The 24,574-nt window shown below is 46.9% G+C and overlaps 1 protein-coding gene across 2 annotated transcripts in view; it reads right to left on the reverse strand.

Annotated features, from left to right (window-relative positions):
- NIM1K (NIM1 serine/threonine protein kinase) overlaps window positions 1-24,574 on the reverse strand; it is a 65,580-nt gene that overhangs the window by 14,575 nt on the left and 26,431 nt on the right. The window contains exons 1-2 of one of the 2 annotated variants that reach the window (XM_088469442.1): window positions 19,242-19,279; window positions 3,921-4,797 (exon numbers count right to left, since the gene is read on the reverse strand). In XM_088469442.1, coding sequence (XP_088325568.1) covers window positions 3,921-4,221 — 301 coding nt within the window. In that variant the 5' untranslated portion in view covers window positions 4,222-4,797; window positions 19,242-19,279. Of the gene's footprint in view, window positions 1-3,920; window positions 4,798-19,241; window positions 19,280-24,574 lie in introns of those variants that run through there. The other variant, XM_088469441.1, reaches the window with a different exon arrangement.

The raw sequence follows: 24,574 nt of genomic DNA on the forward strand, positions 1-24,574 counted from the left end.
GTGAAGAGGGATCATAGGAGCTATTCATGGAAGCATAGAGAAAGATAAAATACCAACCAATCAGCTCCTATCTGTCACGTTACAGGCTGTGTTTGAAAAATGACAGTTAGGAGCTGATTGGTTGGTATTTTATCTCTCTCCAAGGCTGCATTAATCAGTGCTTATGACAACTGTGCCTGACACAATGTGACTCTTTATAGCATTCATCCTGTGTGACATTGCCAGCAGACAGCACAGTCCGGATAAGTGTGAAGGTTGGTTGAGAGGATAATTCGTTGATCACTGAACACACGGCCTGACTCAGAGAGGGACGCTATAACATATACGCTGCGTTTTTGTTCGCAGCGGCTGTGCTAGAATATGTAAAAGCCGCTGAGTAAAAACTAAAAAAATGGCCACTGCCGGCTTCTCTGATGCTGCGGTTTTGGGGCACTGCGACCGACATTGCAGAAACTGATCTGCACATGCACGTAATTTACGTAAATCTCTGACTTAGGCCCGCAGGTCCTCATTTATTAACGAGGGTGTGTCATTCACAACAACTGATAAAACTCGTTTCGTATGATAAATGGTGCTCCGGCCAATCAGCTCCCAACTGTAATTTTTCAAACAGATGACAGCTGGGAGCTGATTGGCTGGAGCACCATTATCATACGCAACGAGTTTTATCAGTTGTTGTGAATGATAAAAGTCGTTGATAAATGAGGCCCTGAGTGTGCTGGCCTGTGTCTTGCAAGCACAAGCTGTATTATATTGTTACAAGTCTTCAGCACCAGTCACAGCAAGACCACACAGAGGGCCTGATTCAGAGCCGAACGCTCTGACCAGAGCGCTCGCTCTGAATCAGGGCCCTCCTCCATGAAAATGGAGCGTCCTCCTGGACACTCGCATAGCTGTGGGTGACCACCCACAGCTTATGCGAGTGTCCATGATGATGGTCGCGATGGTCAAGCCCTGGAGTGATTTTGGCTCTATCAGAGCCAAAATCACTCCCACTGACATCACTACTGATGTCAGTGGGGCCGGCTTCAGATGGTAGGCGTTCCCATGGGAACGCCTCCTTCTGGCAGCCACGCCCCCGGCACGCCCACCAAAGGGGGCGTGCTGTCAATCAACATCGACAGCACGCCCCCTTTGGTGCGAGACCCGGAGCGACGGAGAGGCCGTCGCTATCCGGGTCTCGCGCATGTGCACGACGGAGCTCCCTCCGTCGTGCGCATGCGCAGTGGGGCAACATCGACCCGCTTGCGAGCGTCCTGCGCTCGCTAGCGGGTCTGAATGACCCCCAGAGCACGTAACAATCTATGATAACGTACACAAGAAGCAGTAATAATGCATGTGTCCTAGGCAGGGGTGTTTCTAGAAAAGAGGGGGCCCGTGTGCAGTGCCCGTCACGGGCCCCCTCCTCTCACGGGCCGGTAGAGCACTGAGCGGTGCGCGGCCAGCGTCCCACTACTAGACTCTGGGCACTAGAGTGTGCCCAGAGTCTATAGCGCATTCACAGGTCACCAGGGAAATGGCCGCTGCGGCCATTTTCCCTGTACTGCGCATGCACAAATTAAAGGAAAATGGCCGTGGCAGCCATTTACCAGCCATTTTTTACAGCGCAGACACCTGCGCCAATGTGGGACTCTGGAGAGGTAAGTATAACATGGGTGCAGTGTGTGAGGTGCGGGCCCCCCCTGAACCCAGGGGCCCGTGTGCCCCGCACACACAGCACCCATTATAAATATGCCCCTGGTCCTAGGTAGAGAGTTCCCTGTGCACTGACTACTGTTGGGATGAATTTTATAAAGTCTTTTGAGTTGCCACAGCAGAGGCAGCCATTTTGTGGGTTCAACCAATATTCGGCCTATCAAGTCACTAGCAACTAGTGGCATCACTGAGGCAAGAGTCTGTCCACCCAGGATTTTCAAAGTTGGCAGCAGTGTTGGTATGGTCAGGTCCACCCTCATCCATCCATGTAGTTTCTGCTGCGTAATTAGGTACAGTGCTTGTTCTTTCAAGACTTTCAAATTTAACAAAAGTAGTGAAAGGACAGGTAAGAGGGGTACCGAGAGTATGCACTTAGGGAAGGACATCAGTACTCAATGGTTTAACACCATAAATCATTTTTTTTATACTTTAGTACTTTTACCATTCTATGGCGGCTTTCCAATGTTTGTCACCACTGAATGGTCTAAAACATATGTATTAGAGTCTGGGAACATGCAAACTCGCCCAATGTATTAGAGTCTGGGAACATGCAAACTCGCCCAATGTATTAGAGTCTGGGAACATGCAAACTCGCCCAATGTATTAGAGTCTGGGAACATGCAAACTCGCCCAATGTATTACAGTCTGGGAACATGCAAACTCGCCCAATGTATTAGAGTCTGGGAACATGCAAACTCGCCCAATGTATTAGAGTCTGGGAACATGCAAACTCGCCCAATGTATTAGAGTCTGGGAACATGCAAACTCGCCCAATGTATTACAGTCTGGGAACATGCAAACTCGCCCAATGTATTAGAGTCTGGGAACATGCAAACTCGCCCAATGTATTAGAGTCTGGGAACATGCAAACTCGCCCAATGTATTAGAGTCTGGGAACATGCAAACTCGCCCAATGTATTACAGTCTGGGAACATGCAAACTCGCCCAATGTATTAGAGTCTGGGAACATGCAAACTCGCCCAATGTATTACAGTCTGGGAACATGCAAACTCGCCCAATGTATTAGAGTCTGGGAACATGCAAACTCTCCCAATGTATTAGAGTCTGGGAACATGCAAACTCGCCCAATGTATTAGAGTCTGGGAACATGCAAACTCGCCCAATGTATTAGAGTCTGGGAACATGCAAACTCGCCCAATGTATTAGAGTCTGGGAACATGCAAACTCGCCCAATGTATTAGAGTCTGGGAACATGCAAACTCGCCCAATGTATTAGAGTCTGGGAACATGCAAACTCGCCCAATGTATTAGAGTCTGGGAACATGCAAACTCGCCCAATGTATTACAGTCTGGGAACATGCAAACTCGCCCAATGTATTAGAGTCTGGGAACATGCAAACTCGCCCAATGTATTAGAGTCTGGGAACATGCAAACTCACCCAATGTATTACAGTCTGGGAACATGCAAACTCGCATGTTTTTCAGATTTAAAAAAAACTTACGATTTAAAATTTCATCCAGATGTTTTATCCATTTGAAAATTCAACTTGATCAATGTTATATTGTGAGAGTTTACTGTAAACTCTCACATTTTCTAAACTCTCACCCTATTACATTTGGCCCATGGTCTTCCAACGAGCTGCCCAGCTGCTGCACAATATCTGGCCCGGCTGCGGCATGGTTGCGGGTCTCTTGAACATGCACAAAAATGGATCTCCGCATGCGCATGATGTTTATACCATTGAATGGTTTGAATGCAGTAGCAAACAGCCATTGGTTTTCGGAAGCCCAGACAGAATTCAGTGCTGGGCTTGTGATGTCCATCCCTATATGCACTACTGCTGCCAGTTCTCAAAAGCAGGTACTCCTGGGTGATTTCCCTGGGTGTCTCATTGGCACAGGGCAAGAAGTCAGAGGGGGATTATCCCCACTTTGCAGGCACTGCAGGTTGCAGAAGACATGGGCTTTAACATAACCTTCTGCCATAACATCCAAGGGCCCACTACATACGGTGTCCTGTCCCAATACCACTGATTAGTGAGTGTGAGCTTCCATAATGACTTGTATAATAATTACACATACATTCTACAGAAAGAGCTCCAGATTATCTTGAAACTTTGGCTAAATGTTTCTTGGTATTACCAAGCAGTAAATTTTAAACTAAGGATTTCTTAAATGTGGAAGTTGAATTACCATAAAGAATGTTATACATTATTTATATACTGTATCAAATTTCAATACTATGTCCCTTAATAGAATATTACCTTTGGTTAGCACATGAAGCCCAAGTTTCACCTGTGAGAAATTTCCACTTCCAATCTCCCCGCGCAGTCGATAAAAGCCAATCCTTTTACCGAGAGCCAGCTCTTTGACCGTCTTCTCATCGTGTGACATGTCGTGGGTCAGCTTTTCAAATGGTGTCATCTTGCGCTGCTTCCCCTCTCCATCCTGTTCATAGCACTCTGACCGTGAATAGTCCTCCAGGCTACACTGCCGGTTCCACCGGGCGTACCGCTGGTTCCCTGGACCCCCTCCATTCATGTACATTGCTGTCATGGTCAACATCTGGTCGCCTTTTTCTTGACCTTCCTACTAGACAAATTTAAACAATGTAATAGTCGCAGACCACAGGTCGCAGTCTCATAGTCCTAGTAGGTCCCAGAAGTGACGTTCAAGGGTGTTTAGCAGTGTCCCATTATGAAAAACACACAAAAAAAGACATATAGAAAATTGTTTTCAAAAAGTCTCTTGATTGCTCGCAGTCTGTTTCAATGTCCTTTTCTTTAATGCTTCAGAACGTTTCTGTGTGTCCAGCTCCAGCCTTATGTGGGAGACTTCTTGTTATTTGTACAGTTAAAGGAATTTATGTGTCCTTACTCAGTTTCATCCTCCAGTCTTCTACCAGCACTCACGTTCCCTGCCTCTTGCAGGACTTAAATATCTACTCTTGCTAGGCTTATTGACTCTCTCCAGGGCAGCCGACACTGGCCAGTGCGTTAGGGAAATAAGTCACTTTCTGGGTCACATGATGTGACATAGCAGGATTAAGCGGCAGCAATGTCACATTAGCCCTTCTTAGCTTAGGCAGGTCTGCATTAGACGCATGATCCTTCTCAAAAGTTAGCCAGACGTCTGGTTCCACTGTGGGGGGCAGGGAGAGAGAGAGAGAATGTCATTAGCACTTATGCAAACCACTTTCTTTGTATACAATGGTGGGTTTATGATGAGGCAACTGTCTCAAGCTTAAGAGTTTATGGCTGCAGCGGAGCATGCAGAATTAATAACAAACATGTAAATGCTCTTGCAGTCAAAGTCTAAATTTGTCGTTTAGATCTCTGCAGATGTAAAGACGGTTCAATGAGCCCATCACGGTGCACGCCCCACCGGAATGTTAGCGCCTGTTTATGTAGGTGACAAACGTTGACTCAATGGTTAGGTCCATATCTGTTATTGCACAAACTGTACAGATAAAGTTAATCTACAAAACTATAAATACACTGCGTGCTATGTGGCTGATGCAGTGAGTTATATGCCAGTTTGCATAGTGTCTCTGGCATTTCTTTATTCTGTGCATGCTAAGAAAGTGAATGCACATACTGTATGTATATATATATATATATATATATGCCTGCAAGCATCTGTCACTTACTACTATGACTGTAGATACAGAACAGAGAAGGGTAGGGCATTCTAAAATAGGCCAATCAAAGTGAAGCAATGGGAAGGGAAACACATCCAGCACATTAAAAGTGTCCGCTGACCACCATCATTATCAGTTTGTAACTTGCACCCTGGGCACATGTGATACACCTGCAAACGGGTGCGTGTGTTTCTTTCTGGTCAGCATGGGACTCATTTTATAGCAACACTCCCGTACTGCACTCTGGCCGAGCTTACAATGCCCACCAAACCCCATCCAGTCTTTTTGCAGTTGCAGAACTGGTCAGTATCAAATCATGCAACAAACCCCTATTACATGGGCAAAAACTGAAACGCATCCTGGATTTAGTAGACTTTGGGCCTGATTCACTAGGGATCATCGCAATATAGCGTACACACGCAGTTTAACTGTGATAGTATGCTAATCCATGGCGATCGCAATGCAAACTCAGCACTACATAAGGACGCCCACTTCACCTACATGCACATCCGTAATGGTTAGCAAGACTGCGAAAAACATCGGTACAATCGAGTACCATCGGACCCATACACAAGGTTAGGGCAGGTCAGACCGCACTCAGGAATTGCTAACTCCAGCGCACGCTATGAGACCTCAGGCTGCGTATGGCTTCGCAGTGGCTAATTTATGCACGCCCATGCAACGGTGTTGAAATGCACTGGCACGCCTGTGTTCGCCCGACCACACCCCCCGTCACCACTCACACACGGCACTTCCTGCCAATCACTCTGCCAGGGGTCTGCATAGTCACTGCGTTCACAGTCCCGATCGCAGTGGCCGGTTCGCACACTGCGATGCATACACGGTATGCAACAATCGGCGATTGCGTACGCTTTAGCAGTAGATCGATCCTTGCTGAATCAGGCCCAGAGTATGAAAGAGCCAGTAACTGTGCACATTGGTAAAGCCATGCTGCACTGCAGGCGGGGCAGATGTAAAATGTGCAGAGAGAGTTAGATGTGAGAGGGGTGTATCCAAACTGACATCTAAATTGCAGTTTAAAAATAAAGCTGTCCAGCATTTGTGGGCTGCATGCAAAAGCAGCCAGTATTTATCCTATATGCAAAATAATGTATGTATGTGCATCCCTTGCATTGCAACATGGTTTGTCCAGGTACACAGTTACTTGCTATATCTAAAGCTACATATACACGTAAAGCGCTGCGAGCGGGTCGATGTTAGGCCACTGCGCACGCCGGAGCCGGCTCCGACGTGCGCATGCGCGAGACCCGGCTAGCGACGGGCGCTCCGTCGCTCCGGGTCTCACACCAAAAGGGGGCGGCTGTCGATTTTCATCAACAGCTCACACCGTTTTGGAGGCATGGCGTGGGGGTTGCTTCACAAACAGAGGCATTCCCATGCGAACGCCTGCCGTTTGTGGCGTGATGTCAGTGGGAGAGCTTCCAGCTCTATTAGAGCCAGAAGCTCTCTGGGGCTTGCGGCCACGAGACAATACCACAAGGGTCTCGTCGCAAGCCCAATGGTCGCGATAGTCTTGACCATCGTGAACATCATCATGGCCAATCGCAGATAGCTGTGGGTCGTAATCCACAGCTATGCGAGCGGCCAGGAGGCCGCGCCATAAAAAAAAAAAACACCCTGATTCAGAGCGTCCGGCTCTGATCAGGGCCTTAGTTCTTCAACATTGACATACTGCACTACAAGCATTGGATGACATTAAACATCAGCAGGACCTCAAAGACAGGGAAAAGGTTAATTAGTGTGTGCCGCCTAAAAGCATAGTGTGAAATGGGGCAGACTAGATGGGCCAAGTGGTTCTTATCTGCCGTCAAATACTATGGGCCTGATTCAGAGGCGCTCGCTATTTGCGAGCGCACACTCTGAATCAGGGCGGGCAGAAGATGGTTGAGATTATCGCGACCATCGGGCTTGCGAGGAGACCCTGTGGTAGGGTCTCCGGTCTCGCAAGCCCAAGTGGACTTCCTGCTCTAACAGAGCAGGAAGTGCACTACTGATCACTCGTGATGTCAGTAGGGCCACCCACAAACAGCAGGTGTTCCTTCGAGAACGCCTCCATTTGTTCAGCCACCCCCCCCTCCCCGCCTACAAAACGGTGCGAGCTGTCGAAAAACATTGACAGCCGCCCCGTTTTGTTGCGAGCCCTGGAGCAAGTGATTTCTCACTATAGGGCTTGTGCACGCGCATTGCGCACTGGCCCACCATCGACTTGCTGGTGAGCGCTGTGCGCTCGCGAGCGGGTCTGAATCAGGCCCTATGTTTCTAAAGGGAACTCTGGCAGTGTGGTTAATGGAGCTAAGGGCACAGAAGAAATGGGGCCGAAGAGTTTTTTATGTTAAGTATGTATCTGGCTGGGCAGTCTGCTCTATGCCCAGTGTTGTAATCTCATTACGATAGAGAGAGACCACGGCACACTCATATAGTACAGATATATCTGCTGTCTCCCATCACCATCATCACAGCACTATAGCTCCTTTTATTCCAAGTTTTCAGAAGTCACTGACGTTACGGTTTTACCCCTCTGTGACTTTGGGTTATTGGCTTGTACACGGCCTCCTGCAACAAAACACATTTTTTTCCTTTGTAGCTCACTTTAGTGCTTTGCATTCATCCCACTTGGCCAGGCAGAGCTTTATTTTTTTGTTACCCTGGGATACAAAACTGTCTCTGCTGTTCTCTTTGCCTTATATATATAAATATATACAGTATTCATCAGATACAGTTGCAACCAGAGAACATCACACAGTATCCCCCAAGCCACAAAACATCCCTGCCTGATGGTATATGTAGATCATTATAAAGCGTGGAAGGATGCTGGAAAGAAAAGAATAATGTATTTGGCAATTGTTACAGGGGTGCACACACACATTATAACTAAGGACCTCAGCTACGGAGAACGCTGGACGCGCAACTCACAACACCTACGTTTCGCATTGATGCACCTGGATGGTATGTCCTGTGCACACCAAGGTGCCAGTCTACCCTTCGGTCTAGATGGATGTCTCCGCAAACCAGAAGTGCTGCTAGGTGGGCGGACACGGGGGGGAGGAAATCATAGCTGGTGCACAATGATGAAACATTACGTCTAAAGTCAAATCTTCTACCACTTTTGAACCAGCCATTCATTATTTAATAGATATCTGTTATAGACCTTCCATGGTGTATATGGGGGTTACTTAGTATATGCAAGTACCCGTTTTCAGGGGATATCCCACAAATATTAAATGATAAATAGACCTCTATTTCCCGTTATTCCCTAGCGTGGGGGGTTAATGAATAAGTCCTGGAGGTGAGGAGTATTATAACAGAACAGATCGATGTGAGGGTGAATGTGTCCCTGTAATATACACGAACAGGAACGAGTGACATCACTGAAACAAAGGGCACGCTTAGACAGCAAGGAATTAGGAATGCAGATTTATGTAAATTGACCTGTATGCCTGCATGTGAACAGCACAGCACACAGCAAATTATATCTGCAACAAAAGTTATTTTTGTCTTTGTATAAAACCTATTGATCTCTTGCTTCTGTTTGTCCCTGAGCAGCTAAAATATAAGTAACATGAAAGTACAACATCACACAAATGCATAATTGGCCCATATAAAACAAGACACCATAATAACATGTTTACAATTGTGTATAATGATTAGAAGAGTGTGAACCTAATTTGTATGGACCAGATGGCTGCAGCCTGCATTCTGCGCTACACCGAGTGCAAGTTACTAACCCTGTCTTCCTAGACTTCTGACCCTCCAAATTCAACTTCTAAAGGCCCCCATACATCAGATATTGATTGCAGCAATCGTGCAATTTGCAATCGATTGTGTATACAAATCTTTCCCTTTTTCAATCTATTGCAGATTGCAGAATTGCCACAATCGATTGAAAAAGGGAAAGATTTTTATACACAATCGATTGCAAATTGCACGATAGCTGCAATCAATCTCTGATGTATGGGGGCCTTTAGTTGCAGCGACTACAAAAAAGCAGCAGAAAGCTGGTACAACAAGCTAAACACAGCATAGGTCAAAGTGAGGCAGAATAACTGAATAACACGTTTAACAGAACATTTACAAAAAGATATTCCTAAAAAGTCTCTTGTTATACAATTTGATTTCCCACTTGAATTAAGCAACAAAAGAAAAAGGTAAATAAAAGGTAAAGCAATATTATTACATATACTGTCATCATGGGGTATATTTACATGCAGATTTTTAGAAGTGGAGATATTGTCCATAGCAACCAATCAGATTCTACTTAAAATTTATCTAGCACCTTCTAGAAGATAACAGCTAGAATCTGATTGGTTGCTATGGGCATCATCTCCATTTCTAACCCGCACTTTAGTAATTATACCCCTATGTCTCTTTTGAAGATGTCAACCATCACAGCAGAAGGTCGACATTGATTAGGTCGATATGGTTAAAATGACCGCATCATGTTGACATTGACAGACTATCAACATCGGAATGGCTTAGGGTTTGGATTGCTGTTAGGGTTACCGGTGTCAACACATTGAATGTCGACATTATGAACATTCTTAAAATATACCACACCCACCTATAGTTATTCATCTGTATTAAACAGGTTAAAGGACACCATTTGCTTGCACACAGTGGTAGCAGCCATTTTGTGGACTGCACCAATATTCAGAAGAATTCAACCTGTCGGTTCGCTAAGAAGCAGTTGCATGAAGACTGGGCCAATGCTTAGTTCACTTCATCTTGCCAGTCGGCACACTATTAGGTGGATCAAAATCGCTTAGAAAAACAGTTGGTTAAAGTGCACCAACAAGTTTGATAAGCCAAAAATGATGAGTTATACAGCAATTTTAATGAACCATTACCAGGGGATTCACCACTCTCCATCATACGGAGCACTACTGCCCTAACAGGGCTCTAATCCCTGTATCTCCTCAAGAGAGGATCAAGCTCGCTGAGTCGCATAGTTCACTCTTATACTACTAAGATAGGGACCACGGCCCTGATTCAGAGCCGCTCGCTCTGACCAGAGCGCTCGCTTTGAATCAGGGCCCTCCTCCATTAAAATGGAGCGTCCTCCTGGACGCTCGTATAGCTGTGGGTGACCACCCACAGCATATACGAGCGTCCAAAAAGATGGTCGCGATGGTCTTGACCATCGCGACCATCGAACTTGCGACGGAAACCCTGCGGTAGGGTTTCCCAGCCACAAGCCCTGGAGTGATTTTGGCTCTATCAGAGCCAAAATCACTCCCACTGACATCACTAGTGATGTCAGTGGGGCCGGCTTCAGACGGTAGGGGTTCCCATGGGAACGCCTCCGTCTGGCCGCCACGCCCCCGGAACGCCCACCAAAGGGGGCGTGCTGTCAGTCACCATCGACAGCACGCTCCCTTTGGTGCGAGACCCGGAGCGACAGTCCGGGTCTAGCGCATGCGCACGACGGAGCTCCCTCCGTCGTGTGCATGCGCAGTGGGGACCATCGACCCACTTGCGAGCGTACTGCCGCTTGCGAAGGGGGTCTGAATGACCCCCCAAGTGGCAGATGCACAAAATTGTAAAGCCCACAGAGACTTTGATACTCCAAATCACAAACATGATTCCAGACCAGTCCAACAGGAGCTGTAACCCCTAGTCAGTACTGTCCCAAGTAGAGAGCACCAGTCAATGGGTCAGTGGCATTTTTTGTATCCCCAATCTGGTTCCCAAGGTGGTGTGACTTCCGCGGGACAGGGTTTAGATAGTGGTACCTGCTTATGGAAGGACCGTCCCCTCCTCTCTCCCCCATGCACGTAGCAGCAAGATGGTGTCTGACTAGGTGAATAAAGCAGGGTATCCACTACCCGACAGTATCGTTATCGTTCAGTCGTTCACTACACTGCAGGGTGCCCACACTGAAAGATATGTCGTTCAGTGCAGGCACAATCAATCATCTGCAAACATGCTGAACCTGACGATATTGTCAGGTTGACCAGCATGTTTGAACGATGATAGATGTCTAAAAGATGTCTAAAAGACCAAATTTTCAAACGATGTTCAAACGATTACCGAATGATTATGGAACGATTTTATCGTTATCGTTCAATTGTTCAACTTTATTGTCTAGTGGATACCCCCCTTTAGACGTCTAACAAAGAATAATAACTTTAATATCTGGAAATCTTGAGCCATGCCCCCAGATTAACCTATTGTAGTGTATTTCAGTGAAAGGTTACTGTGGCCGATCAATAGTGAACTTAGGGGGAGATATATCGAGCCTTGGAGAGAGATAATGTGGAGAGAGATAAAGTACCAACCAATCAGCTACTGACAGTCATTTTATATGCTGTGTTTGAATAATGACAGGAGCTAATTGGTTGGTACTTTGGACCTCATTCAGAGTCGGTCGTAAGCGGCCGCTCGGTCGTACACATCTGATGTTTCCAAACCACGCATGCGTACGGTTGTGCGCATGTATGTACAAGACCTTGCGATCCAAAATGCTGTTGATCGTACGGCTTACGAGCAGGAAGTGGCTTCCGGGAGTTGATTGACATGAAAGGCCGTTTGTGGGTGGTGACGGAGGTTTGAAAACGCAGGCGTTCCTCACCGTTTTCAGGGCGTTTTACGGGCGTACATAATGACCTGCTCCGACCGACATAGAAGGCCGGAAGAAGTAAAATGTCACTCTGTGAGCAGGTTAGAGGCCTGGCTGATCGTACAGCTTGAGGTTGGGAATGTGCTCTCTCAAGCCCCAGAGTACAATCGATACTATCGAATGTGACTGATGTTATGTTTGATGTTTCTATTTTATGCCACACAATGCAAGCAGCTAATAATCATTTGTTGTTGATAATAACACTGCTAATTGGCTTGTAATTGATTCAGCTGCGTTTGCATTAGCGAATAATAAGAATAAATAAATTTCTGGGGATGGCTTATTCTATGCGTTTTTTTGGTAATTGACTGACAACGACTGACTGGATCGCTAGCTGCTATCACTCGTTAGCTAGAGGAGGTGCATTGTTCACGTATGGGCGTCACTTTGGTTACAACCGACCAGCTGTGCGATCGCTTCCTTTTTCAGTTTTGCGGTCGTTAGGCGTACGACCGACTCTGAATGAGGTCCTTTCTCTCTCCAAGGCTTTCTTTAAGTTGTAGATTGTTATCACTAATATTGTATTGATGTTATAACACTTGTCATGATTTTGAAAACTAATAAGCAATAGAATGTAGTACAGTACCTCCCACCCACATACCTCCCAACATGACCCTCTCCAGGAGGGACACAGGACCTCATTCAGAGTCGGTCGTTGCGGCCGCACGGTCGTAAGGGAAAAGGGGCCGGATATGCAAATGATGCACTCCCAAGTTGCGTCCTTAAGATCGGATCGTTAGCTGGCCGACCAAGGGGAGGATGCTGCCGTAAGACAAAAAATACGCCCCCTTCTCGTACGCATTACACATCATCTCCGGGCATATAAGGATTAATCGAGACCATCGGTAACCATCAGAACTGGTCGTAGAGCTTAAGGTTGACCATACCCTCTCTTAAGCACTACGATCAGGTCAGTGTACAAACCACCCATGTCACGTGTGCCATGACATTACTTTGTTAATTATGCACTCCCATAAAACGCAGTTCGCATAATTAGCCACGCCTGCGTTCGGATCTCCACTCCCCCGTTTTCAAGCACCTTCCCCTGTTACCACCCACAAACGCCTCCATCTGTCACTCAAACTACCGACCTGGCTGTGTTCAAGGAGAGAGAAATTTCTGATCGTAGCAGCTAGTTTACGCACGCGCATTGCGAACTTTACACATGCGCAGTTTAGCGAACATCGGTGGCGTACGACCGTGCGGCCGCAACGACCGACTCTGAATGAGGTCCTCAATGCTCTGGTCCTGGACTTCCCTGGTAATTTATGATTGGTGGCGACTCCAGGGGTGGGCCTGCAGCACAGTCCAAAATTCATATAAAGGAGTCGCACCAACTGCCAGTGAGTCCCAGCCAGTGAGGTTTGGCAGGGTGTGAAATGACAGTTGGTGTGAATCCCCTATTTGAATTTTTAACTGCGCTGCAGCCCAACCTCTTACCAGGGAAGTCCAGGACCAGAGCATTGTGTCCCTCCTGGAGAGGGTCATGTTGGGAGGTATGCACCCGTGCCATGTTCAAGAGGATAGTCCTCACTTGAGGGCTCTATCCCAGCGCCATGATTGGGACTGCACGGTACTGATTGACCTGGCAGTTGGGAAGCATGTGCCAATAACTGCTGCCCAGCATAGGAGCCGTGTACAGGAGATGCCTGCTACTGGTGGTGCATACTGCAGTGAAAGTGGAAATGGGGGGGCTGAAGAAGGGTAAGGGGCTGCCAAGAGCTCTTCAGCCTCTGGGGCAGTGTCATGTTCCTTTCATGATGCTGACAGGCTCCTTCTGTGACGTGACTAGACCCTCTGTCCCTTTCAGTTAAAATGTTGGTAAGTATGCAATAGTATATTAACAGCCCTGGCATTGATATTGAGGTGGCGTTAATGAATGATATGCAAGCAAACAGTGTTATCACAGGATCTCCATAGAGAGCACAGAGCTGTTTCCGTTAGCACAATACAACGTTATGTACCATCTCGCGCATGAGAATATTCTGCTCAAAGTCTCTAAGAAAAAAATACACAGAAAGAGAATAGTGACTGCAGATAAACTCCATTCTGCCCCCCTAGTCTGCGGATAACCACTGTAACATGACTGGGAAGTTTGAAAGGACAGAGATAGATTGATTCATCCAAGAAACATCAGCTAATAAGAGACACAGGGGCTGATTCAGACCCGTTCGCTATGATGCGAACGTTCGTAGCTGGCCGATACGCATCGCAATGCACATGTGCGAACCAATGTGAAAGATCGGGATGCGTTCGCTCACTGCGTATAGACTGCCCAGCAGAGTGAGCGACAGGAGAAGCCGTTTGTGGGTGGTGACAGGGGCTGTCCACTGGAAATGGGTGAGTGGAGGTTTGAATGCAGGCGTGCCTGAGAGTCTCAACACCGTTTCAGAGGCGTGCATAATTAACAGGCAGCGTCATAGTACAAGGCACTCGGTGGGATTTCACTCTGAAGTGATCGCAGTGCTTGCGGAAGGGTATAGGCAACCTTAAGCGCTGCGATCGCATCCGATCGTGCTCGATGTACCAATGTGTTTAAGCACTTCCAGATGACGTGCGCAAATGGGCGTCTTAAGAATGGCTGGTGGGCGTCTGCATACACTAAGTGATCGCACGCCAAGACATAGCGGGCGTGCTAATGCCATGCGATCGTCTGCCTTGCTGGGCATGTGCTGGATTTGCATACGCAGGGAGCGAGCGAATGCATCTAGCAAGTGGGTCTGAATGAGCTCCACAACAGCTCGCAGGTGCTCATGGGCTGTTACAGTATTTTAGCGAACACCACTACACACTTAGGGCCTGATTCACTAACGATGGCAACTGCAATTACGCCTGCAAACGGGCAATCTTTTCGTTCTGCATATGCGTATGCACCGCAGTGCATGTTTGCAAAAAGGTCCCTGCGATTGGGACTGCGATCGCAGTGACTACGCAGACCCATTGCAGAGTGATTGACAGGAAGCACCATTTAGGGGTGGTGGTCGGCGAAACGCAGGCGTGCCAGTGCGTTCGAACGCTATTGCAGGGGCGTGCATAAATTATCCACTGCGATGCCTTACGCAGCTTGAGTAGCATGCGATGAAGTTATCAATTCCTGAGTAAGGTCAGAGCTTGTGCAAGTGTGCGTGAGCCTGCGATGGTGCTCCATGTTACCGATGGTTCTGCAGTCTTTCTAAGGATTTCGGATGTGTGTAAGGTAAGGTGGGCGTCCTTATGTAGTGCTGCGACGACATAGCAATCATAATGAATTAGCATACTATCGCAGTGAGACTGTGCGTTATCGCTATTGCAATTGCAGTTGCGATCGGTAGTGAATCAGCCCTTAGTATACACGGGCTATCAGCCATGGGTGCAGTTAGAGGTCAGAACTCCGCTTTACTGGGCCACTAAGCAAAAATTTGCTGAACGGCCCAGTGATGCCATTTTAGCTTCTCAAGTCCCGATCTGCCCTCAGAATATACTCTCCCCTGGGCAGGGACAGATTAAAAATTCTCCCCAAAGTGCTATATTAAAAGGCATTTTAAAATTCGGTGATGGAGAGTATATTTGTGTTTCATCAGGTTAGTTGTGAATTGGGCATAGCTTCATGCACTTTTTGCCCAATACACTGGAACCCAAAAGTGTTTGCATAGTTGTCCCCGTTTCTGGGGTTCCAACTTTTCCTACCCTCCAATGCAACCAGGCCGGTTCTGAAGTGCGCCTGTGTGTTTCGGTACTGGGGCAACGTGTAAATAGGGCTGATCAATGTGTTTGGGGGGCCTCATGTTGTGAATGCAACCACAGTGGAGAGCCCTGGTTGACCGGGTCTGCTGTGCAGTGGGCATGAGGCTCAGTGAACCAAGAAAGACAGCGAGCCTAGAGAGGTGGTATCAGGATGTATAATAACTGCAATTTCAGTGCTGAAGCTGGTTGTCAGAGGTTAGTCATAACCTTTATTATGTTGTATAAGAAGGTGATAACAGCACATGTATCTGCCATGATACTTGATAAATAGGCTTGTCCATGCAAAGACAATGTCCCCGTCTGCTGACCTATTTCTAGTACTGGGCTGGCAATAGTTCTAAAAGCCCTTTGATAAATACACCCCTCAATATTTGAATACATCCCAGTCCGAACGCTGACAGAGTTTAGTAAGTAACCCTAACCCTTACCCAACTTTCCCGCAGCCTTACTTTAACTCTTCCCTCCGGCAGTCTAACCCTAACCCTCCCGTTCCTGGATCCGGGATTCAGACTGCTGTCGGGATTCTGGATGCCGGCATCCTGACCGTCCTTGGTGCCGACTACATTCCCATACAACGTATACAGTAAAACGCTGCTAGCACAAGAGAAGCGAGGGCCCTGCTCTAAAGATCTGATATCCCGATTAGATAATGAAAGGAAATAAATCTGCAAAGGATGGATCTTAAGATCCTAGTGATTATAATAAGAGAACTGGTGAGCAGTGAACATCAAGTCTCTTGGGCTAGACAGGATTAGTTGTAAAACTCTTAATGACAGGCAGGTGAGAAACACACAGGCTTATGCAAATCCCATCAGTGAACTACTTTGACATAAGGAACTGCTGCCAGGAACAGGTGCCAGCACACATTGTACCAGAGCACAGGATACAGCCTAATTCTGCCTTGGAAAGCCCAGGCTTGCTGCATTAGGTACAGGATAAACAGGGTGCAGCGCTGGAAAGAACTATTTTGCCCGCAGTTAATTATATTAAGCACAACAGGTAAACCTGAATTGTTTTCATCTGAACTTCAGAGAACATTTTTTGTGAGATTAGAGTTCTACTTTTTTTAAGTTATGAGATGTGTAACATCCTTCAAAGAAGCTTAGCGCCCCCATGCGCTGCCGAAGTTCTGCTCATCGTAAGATGATAAACTACCGTACATGTGTCTGTGTCCAGCGCTAGATATTGGAACACGGGATTGAATTTGTAAGCAAATAGCTGTTTATGGAGCTAATGGTCCTTTCTTTCTTCACACTAATGTGGAGGAACATCTCATAGTTTGTCTAGAAAATGTTTAGGGTTAGCAGTGGCAACCTGATATGTTTCAAGGGCTGTAAAAAAAAGGGACGAACATTTACCCTTAATCTTGGTAATAACTTAAAACAACACATATATTAAATGACAGAGCTCTTGTAGAGCACGCCGGTATACCCCTAAGGACCCCATTTACCAACAAAGTGCTTACACTTGCACTAGAACAATACTAAGTCACCCTTCGAACCCCACACAAAATGTTCCTTCAATTCCCACACTTACCCCTCAGTGAGTATCAGTCAGTGACCGTCCATTCCTAAGCTCACCGTGAGAACGCGCTAAATTGTTGGAAGGGGTGAGCTCCATCCAGGGGCATATCTATAATGGGTGCAGGGTGTGCGGGGCACACGGGCCCCTGGGTCCAGGGGGGCCCCGCAGCGCACACCCTGCACCCATAGTATTACTTACCTCTCCGGAGTCCCACGTCGGTGCGGGCATCTGGCGCTGTAAAAACGACTGGAAAATGGCTGCCGCAGCTATTTTCCCGTCGTTTGCACATGCGCAGTACAGGGAAAATGGCCGTCGCGGTGACCTGCGCATACTCTATAGACTCTGGGTGCACTCTAGTGCCCAGAGTCTATAACTTCGGCGCTGGCCGTGCACAGCTCAGTTCGCCGCCGGCCGCCGGACAGAGAGGAGGGGGCCCGTATCAGAGACTGCACACAGGCCCCCTCCTCTCTAGAAACGCCCCTGGCTCCATCGCTGTTTCCTATTCACTGCCCTGCAAGATAAGTTGACTTAGTTGATCACTAGGGCCTGCCGGAGCTCAGCGAGTCAGGCCCGACCTGTCACATGCACTACTGCGCATCCGTGGCATCTCCATGGCGAAGCCAGGAGACTCACAGCCTCAGAGCCATAAAGAGCCCAAACTGCACTGCAAGTATACTGTATCACCACCGCTATAGTAGGGGCAATAGTGCTACCAGCCGCCAATGTTTTTACTGCTATCACACCAGGTGTACTACAACGCCCAGCAACACCCTAACCTAAGCTCCAGGCTGGTCATACACTGTATATATATCTGCAAACTGCTGTTACACCTGTGACATCCCTGTGTCTTATGCTACTTGTTATTCTAACTGATTTAATAAATCTGAGAGCTGGTTAAGCTGCCCCACGTGTGGACTGACCGCCGCCAGCTGCGTTACATATTCAACAGGATGTAGTTATGAGACGCGGTCACCGGTCTTAGGGCCTGATTCAGAGCCGGACGCAATTAGCGCTCGCTCGTCCAGAAAATAGGGGTGGCTATTCAAATGAACCGTTCGCTGTTTGCGGTCTGTTCACGCCTCTAGGTCTGAACGAGCGAACAAAACATGCGGTCGTTTTTTGGGAAACTACGCCCCCTGGCCGCTCGCATCCTACATCATGTCCGCTATTTATTAGATTAATCGAGTACATCGACCAGCGTATGAACTGCTCGCTATTCTTGTGGTTGGTTTTTGCTACCACAATTTTGCGAGCAGTTCAGGCTATAAAATAACCCAGTGATGTGGTCAATGACGCTGCTGTTTTAATTATGCACACCCATAAAACGCCCGTTTTGACCTTTAAGCACGCCTGCGTTCGGATCTCCACTCCCCGTTTTCAAGCACCTTCCCCTGTTACCACCCACATACGCCTCCTCCTGTCACTCAAAATAGCAGGCATTCGCTATTTTGCGAGCACATGAATTTCGACCGCACTGACTGGTTCACGCATGCGTATAACGATCCGTACGCATGCGCAGTTGGGCAAACATCGCTCGGAGCGAACGAGCGGCCGCTTACGAGCGGCTCTGAATCAGGCCCTTAATCCCGACACTGGAATCCCGACAAGGGAGTTAAGATAGGCTTTGAAATACCAGCGTCTATGTTAATCCCGATGCCAGAATCCAGGAGGACGCGTGCACGAACGAAGGTAAGCCGGGGTTAGCGTTAGTTTTTTTTGGGGGGGAGGTTAGGGATAGGCACCCCTAGGGGGTGGAGTTAGGGTCAGGCATCATTGGGGAGGGGGTTAGGGTTAGGCAATAAGGGGGGAGGGTTAGATTTAGGCACGAAGAGGGGAAATTTAGGTTTAGGTACTAACGAAGAGGGTTAGGGTGTGGGGTAGGGATTAAGGGGGAGGGTAAGTATACCAACCATTGGGATGCCGCTGGTTGTATTGTGACAGGGGGCATCCCGACAGCCGGCATTACGTACCCATTCCATATTAAACACCACATGTACCCTGGCCAAGGATATTGTATCCTGGCATAGCAATCTGTCTGGAGAACTACTGTACCCAGCACACCCGCTCTCGCTTCACAGGACATAGGCTCAGTGTCCAGACCTCCAGCTTCCTGGTAATTCTATACTCTGACATGAGGTCAGAGTGTTGGAACAGATTACTCTGCTAATATGATTAAATATTCTTTATTGTGCTTTCAGGAAATAAGCAGGAAGCACGCAAGAAGGAAGGAGACCAGTGAGAGACTGTATAACCGTCTTGTGATCTCAGATGAGAGCTGATGATGTGCGGAGAGAGGCACGTGATGCAGAAGTCAGCTGTTTCTGGCAAAGAATTCAAGTGCACTATTATGCTCTGCTTTGAGACCTTTCGATCTTCACCCAACAAGAGCTGTGGCCACAAGTAAAGATCGATAGCAGAGGCGTAACTAGGGTCTTCAGCACCCATGGCAAGATGAAGAGGGCCCCCCCCACACACACACTAAACTACATGTGAGAGTCGAATGACGTGGCCACATACCAGAAGGGGCGTGGACACTGAAAATGGGATGTGCCAACATGACGTGCCACCCGTTTCCCATCACTCTGGGAACATTCCTTTCCATATACACCTTACCTATATGGTGGTTTCTCACAATGTGGAACCTCTGAAGAAATGTATCCTCCCTGGGAAGACGGTGTCTTCAATCAGTAATCACTATTCATGTAGGTCACATCGTCCTGAAGATGCCTGTTTGTTATTATTAACAAGGTCATCATCTTACAACAACGGTTCAACCAGACTCGTTCCCCCTGTGTAACTTCCTTCCCCCTGCATCTCTCAGCCACACAATCTCCCCCTGCGTCGTCTCTCAGCACACCATCACCTCCCCCCTGCATAGTCTCTCAGCCACACCATCTCCTCCTGCATCGTCTCTCAGCACACCATCACCTCCCTCCCTGCATCGTCTCTCAGCCACACCATCTTCTCCTGCATCGTCTCTCAGCACACCATCACCTCCCTCCCTGCATCGTCTCTCAGCCACACCATCTCCTCCTGCATCGTCTCTCAGCACACCATCACCTCCCTCCCTGCATCGTCTCTCAGCCACACCATCTCCTCCTGCATCGTCTCTCAGCACATCATCACCTCCCTCCCTGCATCGTCTCTCAGCCACACCATCTCCTCCTGCATCGTCTCTCAGTACATCATTACCTCTCCACCGCGTCGTCTCCCAGCCACACATCTCCTCCTGCATCATCTCTCAGCACATCATTACCTCTCCACCGCGTTGTCTCTCAGCCACACATCTCCTCCTGCATCATCTCTCAGCACATCATTACCTCCCCACCGCGTCCTCTCTCAGCACACCATCATCTCTGCCCCTGCATCGTCGCTCAGTACACCATGATCTCCCTCCCTGCGTTGTCTCTCCCTTCATTCTACATCTCTCTATGTGTCCCCCCCTTTATTCTATGCCTCTCTGTGTCTTCCCCCTCCTTCATGCTATGTCTCTCCCCCCTCATCCTATGTCTCTTTGTGTCTCGTCCCCCTTCATTCTATGTCTCTGTGTTTCTCCCCCCCTTCATTCTATGTGTCTGTGTATCTCCCCCCTTCATTCTATACCTCTGTATGTCTCACCCCCCCGTTATTCTATGTGCCTGTGTGTCTCCCCCCACTTCATTCAATATCTCTGTGTCTCTCTCCCCCTCACCCCCTCTCCTCACCTTCAGTCGGCACTTAGGGTCCAGGAACTGTGATGCTAGTCTCACAGCCACGCTCCCGGAAGCAGCCCTATTAAAGTGGGCGCTGCTGCTGGGAACGAGCAGGCGGTGTGGGTATGATGCACTGGTCTGCAGTGCCCCCCCCCCTCTGCTGGACCTTCCACGGAGCCCAGGGCAGGTGCCATGCTCAACCCCCCAGCCTCCCCCCCTGGTTACGCCACTGATCGATAGGGAATAAAGCAGAGAATAAGAGCTGAGGCCAATGGGGCAGAAAGCATAGAAAAGAGTACCAAGAAGAAGATAGGTTATGGGGGTTGCAGAGAGGAGCTTAGGGCCGCAGGTGGTGGCTTGTGGCAAACAGAGGCCTGACAGTGGTGTTGACGGTGGGTTCGAATAGGACTCCATCTGAACCAGCTTTTGTTCAAGGAAAATAAACTGCATGGATCAACAGCTTTCTACTGGTCCACACAATCACACCCCAATGGGCCTTTGCCAGGGGCCAGAATCAGTGGCCACACTGGGGTCCAAAGTTGCTCTCTGCTACCCAGGCATTGTTCTCTACATTAATGTCCTCAGTATGAGTATCTTGGTGCCATGGCATGTTACTCTTTCTAATATGTTAAAGCATCTTTATGAATAGTGTCTTGGTGTTTACAAACCACATGTAAAGTTTATTTTTATTTGTTTCATTGGAGTAACAAATCCATCCCCTTTTTTCCAAAACCACATACTTTATATTGCACTGTAATACAGCATACTTGCCTGTTGTCATACTAACCACTGTGCCACATTATTAATCAGTTGAAAAGTATCAAATAAATAATTGTAGCGTTTATACTTAACTAAGCATACTCATCATGCTCTATGTCATGCCTCTGGTGCAAGGAAGGAGGTGGTTCTATAACTAAACAAGAAGGGAGGGACTGACAGCTGACCAGACTAATGCTAGGCATACATTATACAGTTATCTGTCAGATATCTGGCTGGTTGGAATGAAAACCTGGTAATGTATGGGAGCCAATGAGATTCGACCATATGTCCCAAACACATGAAAATGGACAAAAACGATTGTTCAAATTGGTTAAATATGTTTGATTTAACTAATTTGTTTGAACAAGCATTTTATCTGTTTTACAGTGTTCATGAGCAAATGGTCAATTATCATTTGCTCCCATACATTAGCAGATTTTCATTCCAACCAGCCAGATTGGATAGATATCTGACAGATAATTGTATAGTGTATGCCCAGCATTACTTTGCATAAATGCACAGTGTGGATTGATTGATTCATATAAGAGGCCAAAGCTTGCCGGCGAAAGCTCATTTGACAAGGATTGTGGTAGATAGATGATCAATGAATAAAAGCTTTACTATTTATGTTGGTGTATACCAACAGCTGCATCTACGTTATCATATGTTGTTACTGTGTAGCCTATCTTTGTTTTGATAATATGCTCTTGTGTGTTTATCCTCCATGTTATTTTATGAAGCTTATATGTACTGGTCCCAGTAAAGTTTATCTCACAATCTGACCTTAAATACTGATGCTTAAACAAAAAACACATTCTGCAACAGATTAGACAAAGGGCCTGATTCAGCAAGGATCGCAATTCTGCTTATACGCACACAATGCAGTTGCTAATATCAGCGGTGATATGCAAATGTTTGCATTTGCAAAGCGATCTCAGCCTAACATGACATGACAACATCATATCCGTATACTTTGGCAACATAGCGAAACAATCACTAACACTGAGTAACATCGGACCCATACGCACAGTTAAGGCAGGTCAGACTTCACTCAGGAACTGCTATTTTCGGCACACGCTATGAGGCCTCAGGCTGCGTATGGTATTGCAGTGGCTTATTTATGCACGGCCCTGCTACGCCGTCCCAATGCACTGGCACGCCTGTGTTTGCCCGACCACTCCCCCCCCCGTCACCACCCACAAACGGCACTTCCTGTCACTCACTCTGCCATGGGTCTGCGTACACACTGCATTCTCATTCCCGATAGCAGTGGCTAGTCTGCGCACATGCACTGCGATGCATACGCATGTGAAAATGTGTGCGTCTTAGCACTTGTGATTCTTACTGAATCAGGCCCACACGGAGGAAGACTAGAATCAATCATCCAGTGAAATCTACACAGTATATGTATGTAACTCAGCACTGTATTTCAAAGGGAGTAAAGAAAGATAAAGAAAATTAGTTGAATTCTGGGCTTATTATTAGGTCAACACACAAGAATGGGATCAGAACGTCAGACAGGCACAAGCAACTATAGGATTATTAAGTGAAGGTGATCAGCTAATTCACATAAAATATGACCACAGCAAATAGGCCTATGGGACACATTACATAAGCTGCATGAAAATTTAAATCTAAACCTACCTAAGCTATTTTTGCTTTGAAAGCTATAATAAATAAGATTTGGCAAAGGGAAAGACATATGTGAGCATATAAATGGAATGCTAGAAACAGTAGAGCAACTCTGGTCAATAGGTGAAGACATAAGGCTAATGCAGAGTTGGTAGTAAATCGGGCGTACATTGCTCAATAGAAACTTGCACAAAATATATATATATATATATATATATATATATATTTACCCATATGCAGAGCTATAGGCATCTCAAGATGCACACACATCTGCAAGTGTAGCATATCTACCTGGTTTGCTACAAGTCATTATCATCAGTATTTACTGTACTAGCACTGCCCTATATTAAATGCAAAAGATATGCCTCCAAAAAGACACTTTTTCTCTTGCTTCCGTAGCCAAAGCAGATGAGCACCTGTATCATCTGTGCAGTGCAAAGGAACAGCTGTGATTATGCGCACACGGGTATAATAATTGCTTTTATACAGTATATGGCACAGACAACTGAAAAGTATACTGTACATTAGACTTGACAATGCATCTCTTACTATCAGCTTGTCCAGCAATTATTAGGTGCGTTTGTTGCATAAAAGCTAAAGCCGTAAGAGCAGCAATTTCTAAAATAGGTAAGAGCAGAGCATCAAGTCCACAGCGACATGTATGGCTGTATGAAATTACCCACATGAGGAAACAACAGATACATAGTGACTATTCCAGATGACTATCCAAGATACATGGGGAGATTTATCAAAGCTTGGAGATAGATAAAGTGGAGAAAGATTCAGGGGTCTATGTACTAAGCCTTGGAGAGAGATAAAGTGGATGGAGAACCAACCAATCAGCTCCGGAGAACCAACCAATCAGCTCCTAACTGTCACTTCACAGTGTTTGAAAAATTACAGTTACAAGCTGATTGGTTGTTACTTTATTTCTGTCTACTTTTATCTCTCTCCAAGGCTTAGTACATAGACCTCAAAGTACCACCCAATCAGCTCCTAACTGTCACTTTACAGACTGTTTGAAAAATTACAGTTAGGAGCTGATTGGTTGGTACTTTATCTCTCTTAACTATGTCTCTCTCCAGGCTTTGATAAATCCCCCCCCTTAGTCACGTATCTAATGAAAACCAAAGATGAAATATTGGACAAATGACAGGACTATGTGACAATAACAAATTAAACATTTCAGTGACATCCATTCACATTTCGAAGTGACAGTGGAGATAAATTTACTGGTCACAAAATAGAGAACTGTTTAAGACTGCACAGCACAGAGCATCAAAAGACAGTTCCATGTACACCAGAGCAAAA

Source organism: Taudactylus pleione, unplaced genomic scaffold, assembly GCF_031769625.1.
Source record: "Taudactylus pleione unplaced genomic scaffold, aTauple2 ptg000092l, whole genome shotgun sequence".
Taxonomy (NCBI): domain Eukaryota; kingdom Metazoa; phylum Chordata; class Amphibia; order Anura; family Myobatrachidae; genus Taudactylus; species Taudactylus pleione.